The sequence below is a fragment of the Prionailurus viverrinus genome, chromosome A2 (assembly GCF_022837055.1).
Source record: "Prionailurus viverrinus isolate Anna chromosome A2, UM_Priviv_1.0, whole genome shotgun sequence".
NCBI classification, from domain to species: domain Eukaryota; kingdom Metazoa; phylum Chordata; class Mammalia; order Carnivora; family Felidae; genus Prionailurus; species Prionailurus viverrinus.
The window spans coordinates 151608728-151629594 of record NC_062562.1 but is presented as its reverse complement, the minus strand read 5'-3'; the positions used below and the strand labels follow the sequence as shown (position 1 = coordinate 151629594).

The 20867-nt window shown below is 38.4% G+C and overlaps 1 protein-coding gene across 3 annotated transcripts in view; it reads right to left on the bottom strand.

Moving 5' to 3' along the window:
- NUP205 (nucleoporin 205) overlaps window positions 1-20867 on the bottom strand; it is an 86211-nt gene that overhangs the window by 45156 nt on the left and 20188 nt on the right. For all 3 annotated transcript variants that reach the window (XR_007150132.1, XM_047848694.1, XM_047848696.1), the window contains exons 8-19: window positions 19326-19501; window positions 15275-15391; window positions 14957-15094; window positions 13281-13431; window positions 11907-12112; window positions 9718-9900; window positions 8276-8326; window positions 7457-7666; window positions 4584-4683; window positions 4027-4164; window positions 2727-2916; window positions 1863-1983 (exon numbers count right to left, since the gene is read on the bottom strand). Coding sequence is in view for 2 of the 3 variants with exons in the window: in XM_047848694.1 (XP_047704650.1) it covers window positions 1863-1983; window positions 2727-2916; window positions 4027-4164; window positions 4584-4683; window positions 7457-7666; window positions 8276-8326; window positions 9718-9900; window positions 11907-12112; window positions 13281-13431; window positions 14957-15094; window positions 15275-15391; window positions 19326-19501 (1781 nt within the window). In the remaining variant the exon portion in view is untranslated. The remainder of the gene's footprint in view (window positions 1-1862; window positions 1984-2726; window positions 2917-4026; window positions 4165-4583; window positions 4684-7456; window positions 7667-8275; window positions 8327-9717; window positions 9901-11906; window positions 12113-13280; window positions 13432-14956; window positions 15095-15274; window positions 15392-19325; window positions 19502-20867) is intronic.

Genomic DNA, 20867 nt, shown 5'->3' with positions numbered 1-20867 from the left:
AATTTTCTTTCCCAAAGAATCAAATCAGTTTTTTTAAAAAAAAATACATTAAATTGCCATCTCATGACCTCTTCATTTATATACCCAATGGTATGGGATCTTAACTAAAATAAAATATAAAATTCTCATCTTCTCTCTTTACAAATGTTTTCCCTGTCACCAGTTTTATGTTTCTGGGCTGAGAGATTAGATACTACTTAATCTCCTCGAGGAATATAGCAGGATGTTAAAACTGGTCATAATAATTCATACTCAAATGTATATGAGTGAGGGGCACCTTGGCTGACTCGGTTAAGCATGCAACTTCAGCTCAGGTCATGATCTCACGGTTTGTGAGTTCGAGCCCCGCGTCGGGCTCTGTGCTGATAGCTCACAGCCTAGAGCCTGCTTCGGATTCTGTGTCTCCCTCTCTCTCTGCCCCTCCCCTGCTCATGCTCTGTCTCTGTCAAAAATAAATAAACATTAAAAACATTTTTTTAATATGAGTGAGCTGAGAACCTCACCTACTACATCCCCTATCATGTAGTTTTCAAGAACCTCATCCAAAGGCCAGATTAGACATCAATATTTTACTATGAACAGTGGTTCTCAACCTGGGTGGTACTGACACTCCAGATGGCACTTTGGGAAATATGTGACGCTAGGGGCACCTGGGTAGCTCAGTGGGTTAAGTGCCCAACTCTTGATTTCAGCTCAGGTCACAATCTCATGGTTTGAGTTCAAGCCCCATACTGGGCTCTGTGCTGACAGAGCAGAGCCTGCTTGGGATTCTCTCTCTCTGCCCCTCCCCTGCTCATACTCTTTCTCAAAATAAATAAACAAACTCAAAAAAAAACCAAAAAGAAATATGTGAGAGCCTTCTGAGTTGTCACAACCAGAGTTTACTGCTGACAGACAGTGTTAGGGGACTAGGGATGCTAAGAGTCTTGCAGTATGAGCAAGAGTGACACACAAAATGAAGATCTGTCCCATCCAAAATGCCAGAGTAGTCCCTGTTTTAAAACACTGCGAAGGAGGACACAACAAAATATAACTAGCTAAAAGCAGTGGTTTCTAACATGAAGATACAATGGGACAAACGCCTATAAAGAGGGAAAAAAAGCAGCAGATTCCCCAATAGTAGCTATTCAGTGAGCTATTCGGAATAGAAAGGGACTATAAATTGGATTAAATGAACATCTGAAAACTGTCTATAGTGCAATAGCCAATGAAGTGACACAAATGTAAGTCACCAGAAAGCCGCAGAAGTAGACAACTCAACAGTGAGAAACACTGAGAATTGCAGAGGCTCCCTCAGATTGTACCCAACTGACAGAGGGAGAAACAACAGATGCAAAATACAAGCAGAAGCTGCACTTACAAACCTCATCACTTCAACTGCTCTATTAGAGGAGCAACAGTCCCACTACGCCCTCCTGTCCACACGCGACAGCACAGACAGCACAATCACACACTACAGCCTGTGCACTGTCACTGCGGATGGTGACATCCGCAAACACGAATCACAGCCCAGTTGATGAACAGGTTTCACCATCATATATAAATCCACTTACTCTCACAGAATTTTTTCATAAACAAGAATATGATTCCTCTAATAGACAACTGTGACTTCCATACGTACTCAGAATGACCCAAAAGAAGTAACAACATGGGGTGTCTGGGTGGCTTGGTCGGTGAAGCATCCGACTTCGGCTCAGGTCGTATCTCACAGTTTGTGAGTTCAAGCCCCGCATCAGGCTCTCTGCTGTCAGCATGGAGCCTGCTTCAGATCCTCTGTCCCCGTCTCTCTCTGTTCCCTCCCTCTCCCTCTCTCTCTCTTAAAAAATAAACAAACATTAAGAAATAACAAGAACATCAGTTACCTGGTCATGTGTGAAATCTCCAACCAATTTTATCTGAATATTGGAGTTACAAGAGATACAGCAGAGGATCTTGGCACTTTCAAAAGCCAATTCGGGATTAGTATTGCCATGATATAGGTATCTTTAAAACAAGAAAACATTTGAGGAACAATGTGACACAACTTTTGGCTTTTAAAACACTCTTCTCAACAAAGAACATATAGAATCAGGGTCGTAGAGCACTCTTCGGTAAATTAGACAATGACTTCCATTCTAACTAGATACAGTCTATTATAGGTTGAACTGCATTCCTCCAAAATTCAATCGCTGATATCTGAACCCAAAGTGAACTTTTGGAAACAGGGTCTTTGTAGGCACAGTCAGTCAAGTTAACGTGAAGTCATTAGGGAAAACCCTGGTCCAACGACTGCTGTCCTTATTAAAAGGGGGAATTTGGAATAGACACGCACACAAGGAGAACGCCATGTGAAACTGAAGACAGTAATCGGGGTGATGTCTCTGTAATTCACAAAACAAACAGTGCCAAGCAAGCCACTGGAAGCTAGGACATATACAGTGAGAAGTTTGCTCTCTAGCCTTGTCCTCCAAACACCCAGTCTCCCTACAGGAGACAAATAGTACCAAAGTAATGTCATTTTATACTTAGAAAGGTTTAGGAACAGAATCCATTAAGGAAGAAGAAAAAGAAATTGTAAAGGTCAGAGAAATTAAAATCAGAGGGGCTAAGGACGGTAAGAACAAAATGAGCCCCACTTACCCCACTCGCCAAGTAATGAATGAGAGATCTGATCAGATTTGGAAATCAAAGGTAGAATGCCCACGTGATTTTATTTAGACATTTTTCTACCTACAAATGTAACTTACCTGGCAATATTCACCACATTATCGGCCTTCTTAGTTCTGGGATTGATTCCCTGTAATAGCTGTTCTAAAGGAGAGACTATTAGAGCTAGCTGACTCTCTCTTAGAAGATCCATAAAGAGATTTTCCTTTTGCAGAGTAAGATTGAGAAGGGCAAGGCAGTGCTGCACTGCTTTCTCCAGATGCTTCTTCCCTAGAAAAAATTACAAAGAAAATTAGAAAGTTCTACATGAATCTTAAAAACACATAGTTCTTAGGAAAACAAGCTAAAAGACAAATTCTGGACTCAAAAAGCCCTCAGAAGGTCACTTACAGCAGCAACTTCATAAAACTGTTCACTCGAGCAATTCACAGTAATTTGGTAACTCAAGATTCTTTGTATGCAATGGCCTCTCGTCATTTTCCCTGATCTCTTCCTTGATTATTTAAAGCAATGGTTCTCGGATGGGGGTGATTTAGGCCCCAGAAGACACCTGGCAAGGTCTGGAGATACTTTTGGTTGTCACAACTGGGAAAGCACTACAGGGATCTAGTGGGTAGAGCCTACAAAGCACAGGACGGCCCCCACAACAAAGATTTTTATCTTTGAATGTCAGTGTGAATGGTGCCAAGACCTAGTAAGCGATTTAGAGTGATACATGCTCATTGCAGAAAACGTGCAAATAAAGAAATTGAGAATTTGAACAAGGATCACCCATAAATCCTTGGGCTCTCGAGCCAAACTGCCTAAATTCAAATCACAGCCCTAAAACTTGCTGCAGATAAAGATGCAAAACCTCTCTCTTGCACAATTTCCTTATTTACAAACTGGAAGTAATAACATCTACCACAAAGGGCTTTTGTACAGATTAAATGTGTTAAATGTGCTCTTAACAGCACCAAGTACATACGAAGCACTCAATAAACCATGAAAATTAGCAGTAATAATGATATCAAGTGAAATTTATCAAACACTATGTAGCAGGCACGATAGTAAGTGCCTTGACCAATACCATATGGACAAGAAACAAAAAGTACATTAGATTTAAATGTAAGCACATTAGAGACATCAAAGTGAAAGAAAGATCATTATAATTACCTATAAAAGACCACGCAATGAAACACAGTTCTACTGACAGTCTCTGTACCTTACTCTTTCACTTTTAATATACTTTGCTTGTATGACTCACTGAAACCACCACTGTGGCTACAGAGAATCTTACAGTGAAAAAGGACTTCAAAAATCATCTCTTTCAAACCTCCATTTATAAAAAAAGAAAATATCAAAACTGTTTTCAAGACGTTAAGACATTCAGGCACACACCAGGGAAAGGGGCATAGGTATCCAGCTGCTTAACGCCTTCCTCCAGCAAACTAAGAGCAAGCTCCAACGTTGGTGATTCATTCAGAAGATGATACATCAGACTAAATCCTGGTGGTTTGTAGGCTATGATTTCTTCTCCTAAATAGAACATAACACAGTCCAGGAAATGGTCAGTTAGTATTTTTGTCATACCCTTGATTTATATGAAATATATGAGACTTGTAAATTAAATGGCATCTAAACGGGCTACTTTCAATTTAGAGACAATGGCACGAACTGTACACAGTGGTAATTCCCAAAGGGCTGATTTCCTCATAGTAGTTAGTTACCTATGTTAACTCCTTAAAGGATCTATAAGGAGGTGTTCTTTCTTTCATTCAGCAAAATTTTACTTTATTTTCTCTTGCTCAGAACAATTAAAATAACTAAGACAATGTAACAAAAAAAGATTATATCCCAACTTAATTCATTAACTTAGAAATAATCTGTATCTTATATATATAAGTTATAAATAGCTTTATCAATAGTTGACAGCATACTTGGAAGTGATAAATTACCTTGTAATTCCACAAACTGGTCTACAAAATCTTCAAGTTGAGGCTCATAATCTCTGAGCAATTTATAAAACACTTCCAAAACAACCTCAGCAACTTCCCACTATAGAAAGAGACAAATATTACAGTAATGATAAAACAGTCCAAGGTGACGGCCTTATTAAGCTTTTCATTCCTCCCACTTTTCTCCAGAACATGACTGAAGTCCCTTCTCCAAAGTGTCAAATATTTCATATTTTCTCTAAAATTCTCAGGTTGTAAAGGGGCCGAGAAATCATCTAACCGCCCTTAGATCACAAAGAAAGCTAATGAAGCTCAGAGCATGAATAACTTCCCCAAACCATAAAGCTTGGTAGCAAACATGCTGGAAATTAAGCCCTAGACTTCTATTCCCAGACCAGTATTCTATCTTATATGACTCTAGCCAAACAAGTTAAGACTCAAGGGACGCTTGCCCCTAATGGACCCATTAATATCTTTTTGTTAAAAATAGTTTTTTAAGGGGCACCTGGGTGGCTCAGTTGGTTAAGTATCCAGCTTTGGCTCGGGTCATGATCTCACGGTCTGTGAGTTCGAGCTCCGCATCTGGCTCTGTGCTGACAGCTCATAGCCTGGAGCCTGCTTCTGATTCTGTGTCTCCCTTTTTCTCTGCCCCTCCCCTGCTTGTGCTCTTTCTCTCTCTCTCTCTCAAAAATAAATGTTAAAAAAAATGATTTTTAAAAGCTATGTGACGAGGAAAAATATTTATGCCAAAGGAAAAACATGTATAATAGTATAGATGGCAAAATTAAAACTTCGTTCTAAAAACAATTCCACTGCAAAGAATTTATTAAGGCTGAGGCTGGTAACTGTAGTTAGGGTGGTTTTTTAAATTATTATTTTAAAATAATTTCCACTACACATAATTTTATCAAGGCTGAGTCTAGGAATTAGGATTATACAGTGATTTTTTTTATTATTTTTTTTAAATTATCCACCTATCTATATTTTCCAAAAACTTCAAGATCACTTATTTAAATAAAAAAGGCTTATTATCACCACATAATGAATGATTTTAGGATTTATAAATATATATACTAGCTCTATGTCTATGTTATTTATCTCAATGTAAAGCACTGTTTTTGTGAGAAGCTACTGTTCTAAAATACAGTGACAGAAGTTAAACCTGAAGAAGACTTTCAAGTGAAAAGAATCCATGAAGTTGAGGAAAAATGCCTGAGGGTAAATATGTTGGGGTGGAACTGAAATCAGTGGTAACTAGGGGAAACAGCAGCACTGGAAGGGTCCAGATGCATGAATGAAAAACAGTAACCCCTGGCAAGAACATGGCTGACTCAAGATCTAAACCCTTAGGTCATAATGACCTTTTTAAGAAAAGGCAAATAAGGTACTTGAGACAAGTGTGAAAACGTATCAGAGCATTTTGCTGAAGAGGTCACAATTACCAGCATCCATTATTCAGCATCTGAAATGCCTTTTATTAACAAGGCATGGCTGCCGTCATTGTTTTCATCCAATAAGGAAATAGATGTTAAAGAGGTAATTTTAGGACTTAAATGTACACCTCTCCCAGTATTTATTTTAACTATGTGAGAAGCAAAAATCATAAAACAACAGACAAAAAATGAGTTTCAGTTATTTGGGACTAAGTATTAGAAACAAACTGTGTCCAATGAAAGGGTAATAATACGTACACCATGCTACATACAAGTAATGATTATGCAATCAATGAAGAGATGGTTTTCAAAGAATCTTTGATGGCATGAAAAAGTGTTCATGATACTGTATTTAGTGGCCAAAAAGAGATACAAACGAATGTTAACTATCTCAATTTAAGCGCGCGCGCACGTGTGTGGATATACGTATATATGGATATACATATATGGATATACGTATATATGAAGAAGGATACGTTATCCTTCCTTTGGCAACAGGATTATGGATAATATAATTTCTTCTTACATTTTTCTATAGTTTCCTAATTGTCCCAAATTAGCACAAACAAAATTATTTTTATAATCACTAATATAACAACAAATAAACCCAACAGGTTCAAAAACAGCAAATTATAAAGTAGAAATGTCCCTACAAGATACATCCAAGCGTATTCTGTGAGGCAATAAACATTATAGACTAAGTGAATTACGTCAGAACCTGAAAGGGTCTCTCACATAGCTTAGTGGTTATGAGCTTGAATCTGGAATCAGAGTCCTAGGTTCAAATCCTGGTTCTGAACCTTAGGCAAGTTCCTTAACCTTGCTAAGCCTCCATCTGTAAAATGGGAATGTTCATAGTACCTGCCTCACAGTAATAACGGAATTACGTAAGATGATATATACAGTAAGTTCAGTTGCGAGTGTGTCGCAACCAGAGGAAATACGTATGTAAATGTCAGTGCTCCCTCAGCCTCCATCCCCGGCAAACATAACGGACAGATCACAATACGTCTTCCTATCAAGACAAGGCTCCATAATCCAGAAGTGCTACTAATCAAGAGAAATTGGTGTGCAAGTTTCAACTTATTTCAACCTCTAAACTAAATCACCTCAATAAAGGATGATATGTTTCCAACTGACAAAGGTGTGACATTTTTGGTTCAATTTTGGTCAAAATGTGTTCAGTTAAGGATCTGAGTAACTATGAATTTGTATCAATTGAATTACCGGTCACTACAAAGTCAGTGCTTTGGTTTTAGTGCCCAAATTCATTTTTTTTAATGCACATAAACTAATCCGATCACGGACATCTCTGTGTTAAAACTATGAATTTTACTGACTGCCAAAAGCTAAAATGAATTTACAGCATCTCATACCTTTAATAAGAGAAAAAGCAGCAATAAACGAGTAAGGAGAAAATACGTTTTCTCTGTATATTACCTTTTCAGCTGCTCTCCGGTAAGCTCTTGTGCGGAATCGGAGAAACACAGAATCTCTGAGGAACTGCAAATAAGGGTCAAAGCCAGGGGGCCTCAGGCCAGCACCTAAATTAGAAGGAAATGAGCTCTCCACCAGGGTACTAATAAGCTGGCAAAAGGCCCGAGTCAACGGGTATTCTTCACACCGGGATTCTATTTCATTTAGTTCAACCTTCCAAAAGAAAAAATAAAGAAATTTAGTAATATGAAACCATCAGCTATAAAGTACACAACATTTTACAGACATTGACTCACTAGTATTGACCTAGTCATCATAATTATCATCACACCAAAAGATACATTATCTCACCATTTTTCATTTAGAGGAAAAGACACCAAAGTATCATATAAATTGAATTAATCAGATGGAAGAATTTCAAATTCCCATGTATTGTTCCCAGGTGTGAATTAAAAATAGAAATCTTCTATGTTTCTTTTTGAAAAAGAGAGGGGGAGTGTAGAGAGAGAAGCAAAGAAACTAAAACAAGTAAATTCTCACTTCAGGTTGACCCAAGTAATCCAATTAAACTGGGTTCAACGCAAACTTTCAGTTTGGGTGGCTGCCGTAGAACATCCTTTCCCAACTCTGAAACCTGAAGTATTTTGCTTCCTCTCAGGAAAAATGTCATGTCCATTTCAACACTGACCAGACAACACTTCAAATGAAAACATATTAAACTTGAAAATTATAAGGAACCTCACAGGGTGTAAGAATACTTTTTGTTAACTTTCATCATGTGAATGTACGAGTAGAGCATTTAAACTCAAAGGAAAACTTTACCTCGATACCAATCGCTTGCCTCTGGCTTGGAACCCTTACGGTCTGCAGTATCTTAAAATAATAAGAATGAGATGTTAGAAGCATTCCCTACTCCTCAATGAAGAGCAGTGACTCTGTAATATAAACAGTCATATTCACACCCACAGGTGTGTGTATCTTATGATGCTAATCAGAGAGGACAATTAAGAAGTCTCTGATGGACTTTCATCAGCAACTGTGCAGGGTTCAGGTAGGAGCTCCAATTATTTGGGCTTCAGAAAACTGATGGTTTCTAAGCGCACATGAGATGTATTTTCAGCAGATTTCCTGGGATATTCCAGGAATGAATCTTAAGAGGATTTATGGGACAAAAATCTCACCAGTGTTCAAGACCAGCCCTACTATTAGCACCAGAAAACCAATAATTAAATTTGTCAAGAACAGGTTTGAACAGGTTTCTTATGTGGGCAAAAGTTTTGAGTTTAAGCTGTTCCGACCTGACCTTGCTAGGAACATAGAGCAGTATATGGTATAGTTAATTACGCTTAATGTCATGTTACTTGACATTCTTACAAGTTGAAAATATACTATCAGGCAGCAGCCTTTAAAAAGAAGTCTTGTTCTAATGATAGAAATGTCTAAACCCACTCATATTGCATTTTCATTATAAAGGAGCAGTATAAGCACTTAGGACATGAAGTACTGACACACTTTTAAATGCAAAAATGAAGCATTAATACTAAACCAAAAGTGACTCAGCCTCTCGGTACATACCAGCTCCCTTCATTTTGCTCTTGCTAAGTATCATTACATCTTCAGGACACAGGTTAGAAAATAACTAGAATATTTTACTGCTTCAAAACAAAGTTACAATCACCGGCACCTGTATGTTGTAGTGTTTTTTAGACAAACACATATTCCATCTCACCATTTTCCTAGAGTTATTTCTGTAAAGCACATCATTAGTCTCCTTTTTAAATTCAGCATATACATTGAATAACTACACCTTCACAGAAAAATGCCAATACGCTTTACGTCTAAAGAAAGTTGAAAGAGAGATTCTTCATTCTTCTCGGGTGGGACAGGAGGACACAGACCAAGCAAAAAAGAAAAGCGGATGTTCCCCACATTTAATGAGTACAAATAATGCCTGAAGGCTCTTATCCTCCTGGTCTCAAAGACGAGTTGAGGAATTCTGTCCATTTATTAATTTCTCACAGACACTGAAAAACAAAGTCTTAAGAGAAGAACCCATCTCCAGTAACCTAGTGAAGCTGTCAACTGATCCAAGAGAAAAACCCAAGGTGGCTTGTTTCTGATGCTATGCTCAGTACTATAGTCGTAACTGTCTAACTGGGAAGGTCATGGTATACTGTGAGTTGCGAACTGGATGCTCTTGCTTCTGCCACAGTATCAAGCCTCACTTTCCAAACTGTAATAAATAAGAGAGCTTGTAATACTACCTGAGTGTATTCCAACGACTGCCAGAGGGAAGCAGCAATTTCAGGAGATTTTCCAAAAGCTGCAAGGGTCTTGAGCAGCTCTGCTTTTAGAACAGGGGGAATGCTGCATTGCAGGAGTCCCAGGATCACCACAACCGGGGTCCACTGAGGATGCTCACAGAGTGCCAGACGAGCATTTTCACTCTGGGAATTGAACACAAAAAGAACAAGGACTTTCCATTTTTTAAAGCTAAGAAAAATGACCAGCAATAATCTAAATTGCTAGCACTTATACCGAGTATTCAAAGGCCTAATACATACTAAAACAAAGAGAAGCTTATGGCTTATGTGTGAAGTCTATCAGTGGATCATATCAGATTACTGCTCAGTCAATGTAAAGAAGAGGGGAGAAACAGCCTTTTACAATTCCTTTTATAGCTCTAAGCATGGAAAATAATACATATGAGATAAATGGTCGGCCAGGGTCACATAAATCTTAACCTAAGCACTGTCAATCCTGCCTGAAACAATGTAATATATTTTTTACTATATGAATAAATGCCATTTCAATTTTTGAGAAAAAAATGAAGATATATATGGTATCAAATACCACTCCATTTTAATTCAATAAGAAGTAATTACTATCTTCATGTTTTAATGTTTAATAATGTTAATCCTGGAAAAACTACAAAGACATTATTCCTATCTTCAAGACAGAATGTCTACACAACTTTGCTCTAGGGTATAAGAGAAACAAGTAGAAGAGATTTCTGAGCAGAGAAATTATATAATGAAACTAATGTTTCTTATGAAGACTAATTTGGGGGGCTCCTGGGTGGTCCAGTTGGTTAAGCATCTGACTCTTGATTCTGGCTCAGGTCATGGTCCCCCCGGTCGTTGAGACTGAGTCCCGAGTCAGGCTCTACACTAGCAGCACAGAGCCTACTTGGGATTTTCTCTCTCTCTTTCTTTCTCTCTCCCTCTCCCTCTCTTCCCCCCGCCACCCCACCCATCCCCTGTTTGCAGATGCTCTCTCTCAACATAAATAAACATTTAAAAAAAATTTAAAGACTAATTTGGGAGTAGCAGGTGAGATGGTTTGGTGTAAGGAGAGAATAAAAGAGTAATTCAGTAAATGACTTTTCAATTAAAAATATTCTTGGGGTGCCTGGGTGGGTCAGTCAGTTAAGTGTCACACTTCGGCTCAGGTCATGATCTCATGGTAAGTGAGTTCAAACCCTGTGTCCGCCTCTGTGCTGATGGCTCAGAGCCTGGAGCCTGCTTCAGATTCTGTGTCTCCCTCTCTCTGCCCCTCCCCCCACTCTGTGTGTGTGTGTGTGTGTGTGTGTCTCTCTCTCTCTCTCTCTCAAAAATGAATAAACATTAAAAATAATGATAATAAAAAATTTCTTGGGGCAGGGCACCTAGGTAGCTCAGTTGGTTGAGCTTCTGACTCTTGATTTTGGCGCAAGTCATGACCTCATGGTCATGGGATCCAGTACTGCAATGGGCTCGGTGCTGAGCATGGAGCCTGCTTAAGATTTTCTTTCTCTCTCTCTCTCTCTCTGTCTCTCCCCCCCCACCCCGCCCCCTCCCCTGCTCTCTCTCTCTCTCAAACTAAAAATTTTTTTTTGGGTAAAAATTGAAAAAAAATTCTTGGGGCACCTGCGTGGCTCAGTCAGTTGAATGTCTGACTGTTGATATAGCTCAGGTCAAGAACCTAGGGTCATGGGATTGAGCCCCACATCAGGCTTTGTGCTCAGTGTGGAGCCTGCTTAATATTCTCTCAATGTCTCTGTCTCTGTCTCTCTCCCCTTCTGCCCCCTCCCCTGCTTGCGCTTTCTAAAATTAAAAAAAAAAAAAACAATTTTTTAAAAAATATTCTTTACGCATAGATACACACCAACAAATACCTACACTAGGGAACCTTCTAGAAGGATGTGAATCCAAACACTGATTCTTATTTGCCCTTCTATTTTCTTTCAGGCACATGCTATTTATTATTTTCACATTAGCTGATGGCAAGAAGTAGAGCTACCGTTACATCCTCTGAAGGTAAAGAAACACAGAGCCTAAAAACAGAATTCTGTGTGCAAAACTCATCACTTATAAACTTCAAGCATTTCACAAACGTCCGGGATCCTCTTAAAATGCCCCTGTGCTAGAAAACAAATAAAATTACACTCTTACATACTGTGGATGATAATTACCCAAGTAATGATGGTGGATGTGAGCTGTAAAAAGGCAATCAGTCCATCCTGCTCCTTCTGGGTGATGCCACGTGAAGGAAGGTGACGGTACTGGACACTATCTGCACTCGGAAGATCCTTCCGGAGATGCTCATGGTAAAGCATTAAGGAGTGAAAGAAATGTTCCCAGGAAACAGGACTGCCACCTGTTCCCTGAATATTTTCAACTGTAAAGAAAGACAGCATAAAATTTTCTTTCAAAAATGTCTATGCATTTGCTTGGAAATGGAGGGAGAAAATAAACTGAAAACAATAAACTGTGCCTTTATCCTAGATAAGCAGAGTATGTTGTCTTGTCAAGAATAAGCAGTGTGTTGAAAATGGGGTAGAATCCATCTGTGAGCTCAGTCTCTGGATTAATTTTTCTTCAGGGCTAAGAACAGGTGGTACCCAGGCACATGCAAAGGTAAATTACTTGGATGTCAGTTACCTATTTTATATCCATAAGAGTTCTCTGTGTTGTCCTGTGACTACACGGGGCTCCTTTCCCCAACAGCTAATTCCCAAGCGTGAGCTTAAATTCCCACAGACAGAGATAAGGACAGTCTAGATTTGTAATTTACACTACTCCACTACATACCAAGCACAGGGCAAGATAAGCAGGCCTTGACAGAGTAGTCAAAACACTGGCCTTGGAGCTAGGCAGAGCTCAATTCCAATCATGGGACCTACCAAGCAGATGTTTAATAACTATTTCTTTCTCTTCTCTTTTCCAGTGTTTCAATTTAACCAGACTCAAGTCTGAAAATTAAATGAGGAAATTGGGAGAGGGTTGACAGAGAAACTGTAAGAAGAGAAATTTAGAAAACAAGTACTTATGAATTAAAAAAAATCAAAATCATATGGCAAGGGTATATAGTATGTATTGAATACCAGATGTGTTCTTGGAAGTTTTTATATATTAATTCTGATTTCTTAAACTGAATTGTATTTAATAAAGTCAATGGTAAAACTCCCCTACCTATGAGACCGTAATTAAGGCATCACTATGCATAAAGCTCCCAAGGTACTTCTTTCCCATTATTATAAAAATAATTTATATACCTAGTAAAACTTATTACAAGTAACCAATATTCTTTAACAGGCAGGGGAATAGTGAGTTCAAGAATGTCATGGGGCACCTGGGTGGTTCAGCTGGTTAAGCGTCCAACTCTTAATTTTGGCTCAGGTCATGATCTCACAGTTCGTGAGATTGAGCTCCATGTCAGGCTCCATGCTCACAGCACAGAGCCTGCTTGGGAGTCTCTCTCTGACCCTCCCCCGCTCATTCTCTCTCAAAAAACCCAAACAAAACAATGTCACAACAAACTTAGATAACATCCAAGTTTCTCTTACCGTGACTACTACCATTGACTTTAAGCAAGCTGAAACAGTAGTGGGCGCACTGGGGCCCATTGGCTAATCCTTGGAGCATTTTCAAATATGGAATGTAAATCGTTGGAGGCAACAGGTCACCCATTTGCCTAACAAACTTTGATAAGACGACCTGAAATAGGGAAAAATCAATAGTTTACATAGCATGGACTAACTAGTGAAGACTACATATGAACTAAAACTAAGTGCACTGATTTAATGCCTCAAAGATAAAATAATTTGGTATTCTACTTATGAAAAATTATTTTTTCAAGATTGTCACTAGCAACTTAATCAATTATAAAATTTTCTGTGAACAAAAAGCACATTTGTTTCAAAACATCTCAATGCCACAGAACATAAGGCTACTCACATTTTAAATATGTAAAACAATCAAAGAAATTTACTCCTCTAAAATAAACCAGCAAATTCAAATATACTTGGAACCCACGGTTCCTGAATCCCAGTCAAATTTAGTATGAAGACCTAGGAACCTGAAAGAATTTTGGAGGGTAGCCTAAAAATACTGTTTTCTGTTCTGGCTAATACCACATTCCCACATTCCTGTTCTGTAAATCCACTTCTTAGTTTTCCCTTTTATCTTTGCTTATTCCTTAAATCTATTAACAAATAAAAGTGCTATTCAGACACTCAGTCTCATTGGTTGGATTTCAGAACTGAAAATGTTACTGGTCTCTGGAAGTTATTGTTAAATCTATTAGAACAGTGATTTTTCTAATTATGGAGAAAATTATCCTTATTTTTAAGAGATAGTCACTTATCCAGTAAAAGGTGAAATGTCATGCTGGCTCTAAGTTACTTTCACGTACTCCAGAAAAATAAAAGTAGTAAAAATAACAGCAGTGGATGAAACAAACGAGGCAAAATGTTAACAGCTGTTAAATTAAGATGTTGGGTGTTCATTATAATTATTCTCTCTTCCATGTTTCAAATATTTCATAATATAAGGATCTTTTTTAATCTTCAAAAATTTTAATCACTCCTTCTCCAAGACATTTTTGTAAATGGGGTTGAAAAGTGAAACAATAAATGTAACAAATGCAGTAAAAAGAAAAGGTGTGTGATGTCAGCCTCTAGCATAACTAAAAATTATTCAACGTGAGAGACTCCAGAATAGGAAATCCCAAAAGATGAAGATCGAGACTGCAATCCATCTTATTTGCTACTGCGTATCATACTTTAGTTAACATAGGACAGAAAATGGACTTTTTCCTACATTTTTTACTGATTCATTTTGTCATCAATTCTAACTTCTCAGCCTTTCCTTTTAGTACCTACACCTATCCTAACCTCCCCAACTTGTTAAGAATGGTGTATATTGGGTTATTGTCATGCCTATTGGGGACAAACTAATAAATAAATACCAGTAACATTCAAGCAAGTGACACACAGAAAGACTAGACACCTTTCTATGATTGGACACATAGCTAATATGCTACATAAGACTGACTACATAAACTCCAAAATGATCAGAACTTAAATTTAACACTTTCAAATTTCAAAAAGGAAAAAAGTGCCAATTTCTAAAGGTTACACGAGTAGCCATTTGTGTTAACAGCAATTAGGAATTAACATTTCTTCACGGTTCAAGACTCCCACTTACACCAAGGCAGAAAAACAGAAATCTAAGAGCTTACCTGGCGTTGAGGGGGTCGCTGATGAGCCACCCCAAGGTAAGAACCTATGATAGTGGAAGTCTGAAGAGGCTCTGAGGGACACCAATATTCCAGAGCAAGCTCCAGATTAAAAGGGTTCTTTTTATAGAGCTCACCAATCTGCAAAGAATAAGCAGACACTGGGTGAAAATGCCTCTCACTCAAAAATTACCTTGAATTGAAAATTTACATTTCTATGGAACTCAATTATTTAAGATCTTACAACTGAACCTTTCCAAAGTTAGGGAGTAAATAATGGAAGGAGGGAGAGATGACCATGCATCCAGTGTAATGGCTTACCAAGAGCATTAAGTGTTCCAGATCCCTTCTAAGTGAAATGGGAGGTTCATTACCCATCTGCATACTCATGTGAATCATTCGAGCATCTTCATCTGCCCGATTCCTCAACTGTTTTACCTATTAAATGCATTGCATACAGTTTAATAGGGAAATTTATTATATGGGTTAATAATACTGAAAACAGGAAACCAGCCAACTGTCTAAAAGTGATTACACAAGAGAAAACCTGTTATAACGTCTATTCCACTTTAATGACATAACAAAATATACTAGGAATTTTAGTATGATATCACCATCCATAATTCATATCTTAAAACTTCAATACATTTTCCACTACAGAGAAAGTTTAACAACAGTGTTTCTGAACGGGAACATTACTACATTTTAGACAGGACATTTCTTCACTGGGCTGGATCATCCTGACCACTGCAGCACAGTTTAGCACCCCTGAGCCACCTACTGGCTACCAACAACTCCACCACAGATATTATAACAAGCAACACTGGTGCCATTCATTTCCCCAGCATGCTCTGAACGCTATTATTGTCCTGGCTGAGAACCATTACCTTATAAACATTCATGTGAACTGGGGCGCCTGGGTGGCTCAGTCGATTGAGCGTCCGACTTCGGCTCAGGTCAAGAGCTCACAGCTCTTGAGGTCGAGCCCAGCATCGGGCTCTGTGCTGACAGCTCAGAGCCTGGAGCCTGCTTTGGATTTTGTGTCTCCCCCTCTCTCTGCCCCTCCCCCGCTCATGCTTGCTCGCATGCTCTCTCTCTCTGTCCCAAAAATAAGTAAACGTTAAATAAAAAAATTTTTTAATAAAATAAAAGGGGCGGGGGGGGGCACCTGGGTGGCTCAGTCAGTTAAGCGTCCTACTTTGGCTCAGGTCACGATCTCAGAGTTCATGGGTTTGAGGCCATTGGGCTCTGGACTGGCAGCTGGGAGCCTGGAGCCTGTTTCAGATTCTGTGTCTCCCTCTCTCTCTGCCCCTTCCCAACTTGTTCTTTCTCTCTATCAAAAATAAATAAACATTAAAAAACAAAAACAAAAACAAAAAGCTAGACAAACCCACAATTACAGGTGAGGATTTCAACACTCCTCTCTCATTATTTTTTAATATTTAGTTATTTTTGAGAGAGAGAGACAGAGCACAAGCAGGGGAGGGGCAGAGAGAGAGGGAGACACAGAATCCATAGCAGGTTCCAGGCTCCGAGCTGTCAGCAAGAGCCCAATGCAGCACTTGAACTCACGAGCTAGGAGATCATGAGTTGAGCTGAAGTCAGAAGCCCAACCAACTGAGCCACCCAGGCACCTCCCTCTCTCATTATTCAATAGAACGAGTACGTGAAATTAGTAAGGACGTCGAAGACTTAAACACTATTAGCAACTTTACCTAACTGGCATTTATGGAATACTCCACATAACATCAACAGAATATACATTCCTTTCATGTGCACACAGGACATTTTCCAAGTTGACCATATTCTCAAACATAAAACAAACCTCAGCAAATTTAAGATAACTGAAATCCTATAAAGTATGTTCTCTGACCACAACTAAAATAACCTAGAAACCAGTTGCAGAGAGACACCTAGAAGCTCCCAAATATTTGGAAATTAAACAATGCCACTTCTAAATAACTCATCGATCAAAGAAGCCTCAAGGAAAATTACAATACATATTAAATTGAACAAAAAAGAAAGCAACATATCAAAATTTATGTGACACAGCCTAAAGCAGTAATTAAGAGATAAGTGTTCTAGAGAAACTGAAATGAGAAGCGAAAATTAAACCCAAAGCAAAAGGGAGAAAAAAATAAAGAGCAGAAATCAATGATAGCAAAACAAAGTAAAAGAAAATCAAGGAGGGGCGTCTGGGTGGCTCAAGTGGGTTAAGCGTCCGACCCTTGATTTCAGCTCAGGTCATGATCTCATAGTTCGTGAGTTCGAGCCCCACATTGGGCTCTGTGCTGACAGCACAGGATCCTCTCTCCTGCTCTCTCTGTCCCTCCCTCCCCGTCTCAACAATAAATAATAAAACATTAAAAAAAAAAAAAAGAAAAGAAAAGAAAAGAAAATCAATGAGGCCAAAAGGTGGTTCTTTGGAAAGATCAATAAAATTGATAAGCCTCTAGCCAGGCTAATTAAGAAACAAAAAGGGAAGATACAAACTATCAAAATTAAGAATAAGAAAGGAAACATCATTACAGAACCTATATACATCAACAGTATAATAAAGGAGTATTAGGAATAACTTTAATGTCAATCAATCTGAACGAAAAGGACAAATTCACTGACAGATACAAACCAGTTTGTTCAAGAAGAGACAGATAACCTAAATACTCCTGTATCAAAAAAAACCCCTCCAGTATCCCCAATTGTGTGAATTGTTTACCCTATTCAAACCACTGATTATCTTCCCATAATCAAAGTCCCATCTGGACTACTGATTAGGAAAAACTTTAAGTCTTGAGCTTTCTAAGGCTTCATTTCTACAAATGTAAAATAAAAGGATTAGCAGACTTCTTCCTATTCCAAAATTCTGTGGTGTTAATCTATCAAGTCCTCCAAGGTTACTGAGGGTTCAGGTTATCTGTTAAAGTATTCCTTGAATGGGGCACCTGGGTGGCACAGTCGGTCAAACATCCAGAGTCTTGATTTCAGCTCAGGTCATGATCTCACAGTTCATGAGATTGAGCCCCATGTCAGGCTTGGGATCCTCTACCTCCCTCTCTCTCTGTCCATCCCCTGCTCATGCATACACGTGCTCCCTCCCTCTCTCTCTCTCTCAAAATAAATAAACTTAAAAAACGTTCTTCCAAGTATTCCTTGACTATTCTAGTCCTACGGGAGCTATCCTTAGCCTATATAAATTCATAGTAGTTTACTATCTATACCTCTCATTTACCTACTTTTACTACCTAATCTCTCCAACTAGATTCTAAATTCTTTGCTGATAACGAATGAGTCTCCTACTTATTGGTCTTCTTCACAACACCTAGAATACATAGTACCTGGCACACAGAAGAAACTCAACAAACACTTAATTCGTTAAATAATGAATAAGCACTGCACTCCTTGTTTGCTGCCATTTGAGGTACCTTTTCCATTTGCCTTACGTGTTTCAGGAGGTATGGTACCAAAACCACACAATATTACAAATGTAGGTACTCTGGGGTGCTTTTTTATGTTTTATTTTATTTATTTATTTTAACATTTGTTTATTTATTTTGAGAAACAGAGAGAGCTCAAGCAGGGGAGGGGCAGAGAGAGAGGGAGACAGAGAATCCCAAGCAGGTTCTGCGCTGCCAGCATGGAGCCCAACACGGGGTGTGAACCCACGAACTGTGAGATCATGACCTTAGCTGAAGGCAAGAGTCAGACGCTTAACCAAATGAGCCACCCAGGAGGCCCTGGGGTGCTTTTTAAAATACACACATAAAAAGTGAATTCATAGGGCTTTACTCCCTCATTTACTTCCTGCCCCCACTTTGATGGCTTTCTTGGCACAACACTGCACAAAACACATACACTCTCAAGAAGCCATCTGACATGGCTCATAGTTATAGATCATACTGATAGCTTGAATTCTTTATTCAAAAGTAGCCTTTGCATTACTTGTAAGCAAGCAGAAGCCCATTTATACACTAATTAAAAGTCTAAACAATTATCTATAAAACTGGAAATTTTCCACTATGGCTCTTCCAAATCATATGTAAAAATATAACAATAAGGCAAACCTAAGCACTGATCCCTGGGATAGCATGGTATTAATACTTTTCTACCCATAGTGATTTAGCTATTACTTTCTCCTTATTAACTATTCTCAGTGTCAAATATATTGTTCTTTTAAGCTTATTCTCAGTTAACAGGTCTTATTTCATTTTCATGAATTACTAATTCAAAAGCTGTAACACAACTATTGTCAAATTACGGTCTGTAGTAAAATATTTTACTAGTTTCTAAAACATAAAGTTAGCTAATTGATCGGTTCTATTATTTCATAAAAATCTTCTACTACTTTTTACTCATCCTATATTATTACACATACCTTCATTGGCATGAGTGCAAGGAAATCTGTGATGAGATTATGGATTCTACGAATATAAAATTCCTCCTGATAGAAGTTTTCTGACACCACCACGGATTCAGTGAGAAACAGGAAAACATTGTCAGCAATTGCAAGCTCTGCCATTGCTTCATCTGCTTCTGTGAATTCAGCCAGAGCTAGAAATATATTTTAAAAAACAGCACATGGAGAAAAAGTTATTAAACTAGACTATAGTATTTCATAATACTCTGCTGATGTTTCAAAATTCAGGTTATCTTCTCAACCTTCAAGCATGTCTATGTTAAAACTAAGACTGTACCCACTGTAACTGACTCACAAACTCAAAAGAGCTACTGAAAAAGTACATTAGAAAACCATGGGGCACCTGGGTGGCTCAGTCAGTTGAGCGTCTGACTTCGGCTCAGGTCATGATCTCGCAGTTTGTGAGTTCAGGCCCCACATCGGGCTCTGTGCTGCCAGCTCAGAGCCTGGAGCCTGGCCAGCTTTGGATTCTGTGTCTCCCTCTCTCTCTGCCCCTCCCCTGCTCATGCTCTGTCTCTTTCAAAAATGAATAAACACACACAAAAAAATTTTTTTAATAATAAAGAAAGAAAGAAAGAAAGAAAACCATGTAGTCCTATTGACAATAGCCAAAGTACGGAAAGAGCCCAAATGTCCACTGACTCATGAATGGATAAAGAAGATGTAGTGTGTATATATGTATGTGTGCGTATACACACACACACACACACACACACACACACACACGTTGTATATGCGTGTGTGTGTGTGTGTATATTGTAAAAACACACATACACAAACAGAATTATTACTTGGTGATCAAAAAGAATGAAATCTTGCCATTTGCAACAATGTGAATGGAACTAGAGTGTATTATGCTAAGCGAAGTAAGTCACTGAAAGACATACCATGATTTCACTCATATGTGTAGTTTAAAAAACAAAACGGATAACCATAGGGGAAGAGAAGTGAAAATAAGATAAAAAATGAGAGGGAGACAAGCCATAAGAGACTCTTAAAATACAGAGAACAAATGGAGGGTCGCTGGAGGGGGCGTTGGGTCAGGGGATGGGCTAAATGGGTGATAGGGATTAAGGAGGGCACTTGGGATGAGCAATGGGCATTCAAAGTACTAAACTCTATCCCAGAAATCATTATTACACTATATGTTAACCTGGATTTAAATGATAAACCAACCTTGTATTCCTGTAAGAAACAACACTTGGGAGAAAGAAGAAGAAAAAGAAAAAGAAAACCATGTGCTCTTCTCAGTAACATGAGTGATAAATAATTTCTTCAGAGATACATGATGTAATACTGAAATAATCAGGGAATTATTATCAAAATATTAACAAACTGATGCTTTAATCTCAATGAAATGAACTAGATCATTCAGAAAAAGTCTTCACAACTAATAAGACCAAAACCTGAACATGACCACCTAAGTAACTCTTCTAATTTGGTAACCAAGTAGCAAAACTTAAAAACTAAACCTTAACCTAAAGACAAACTGGTCTACTT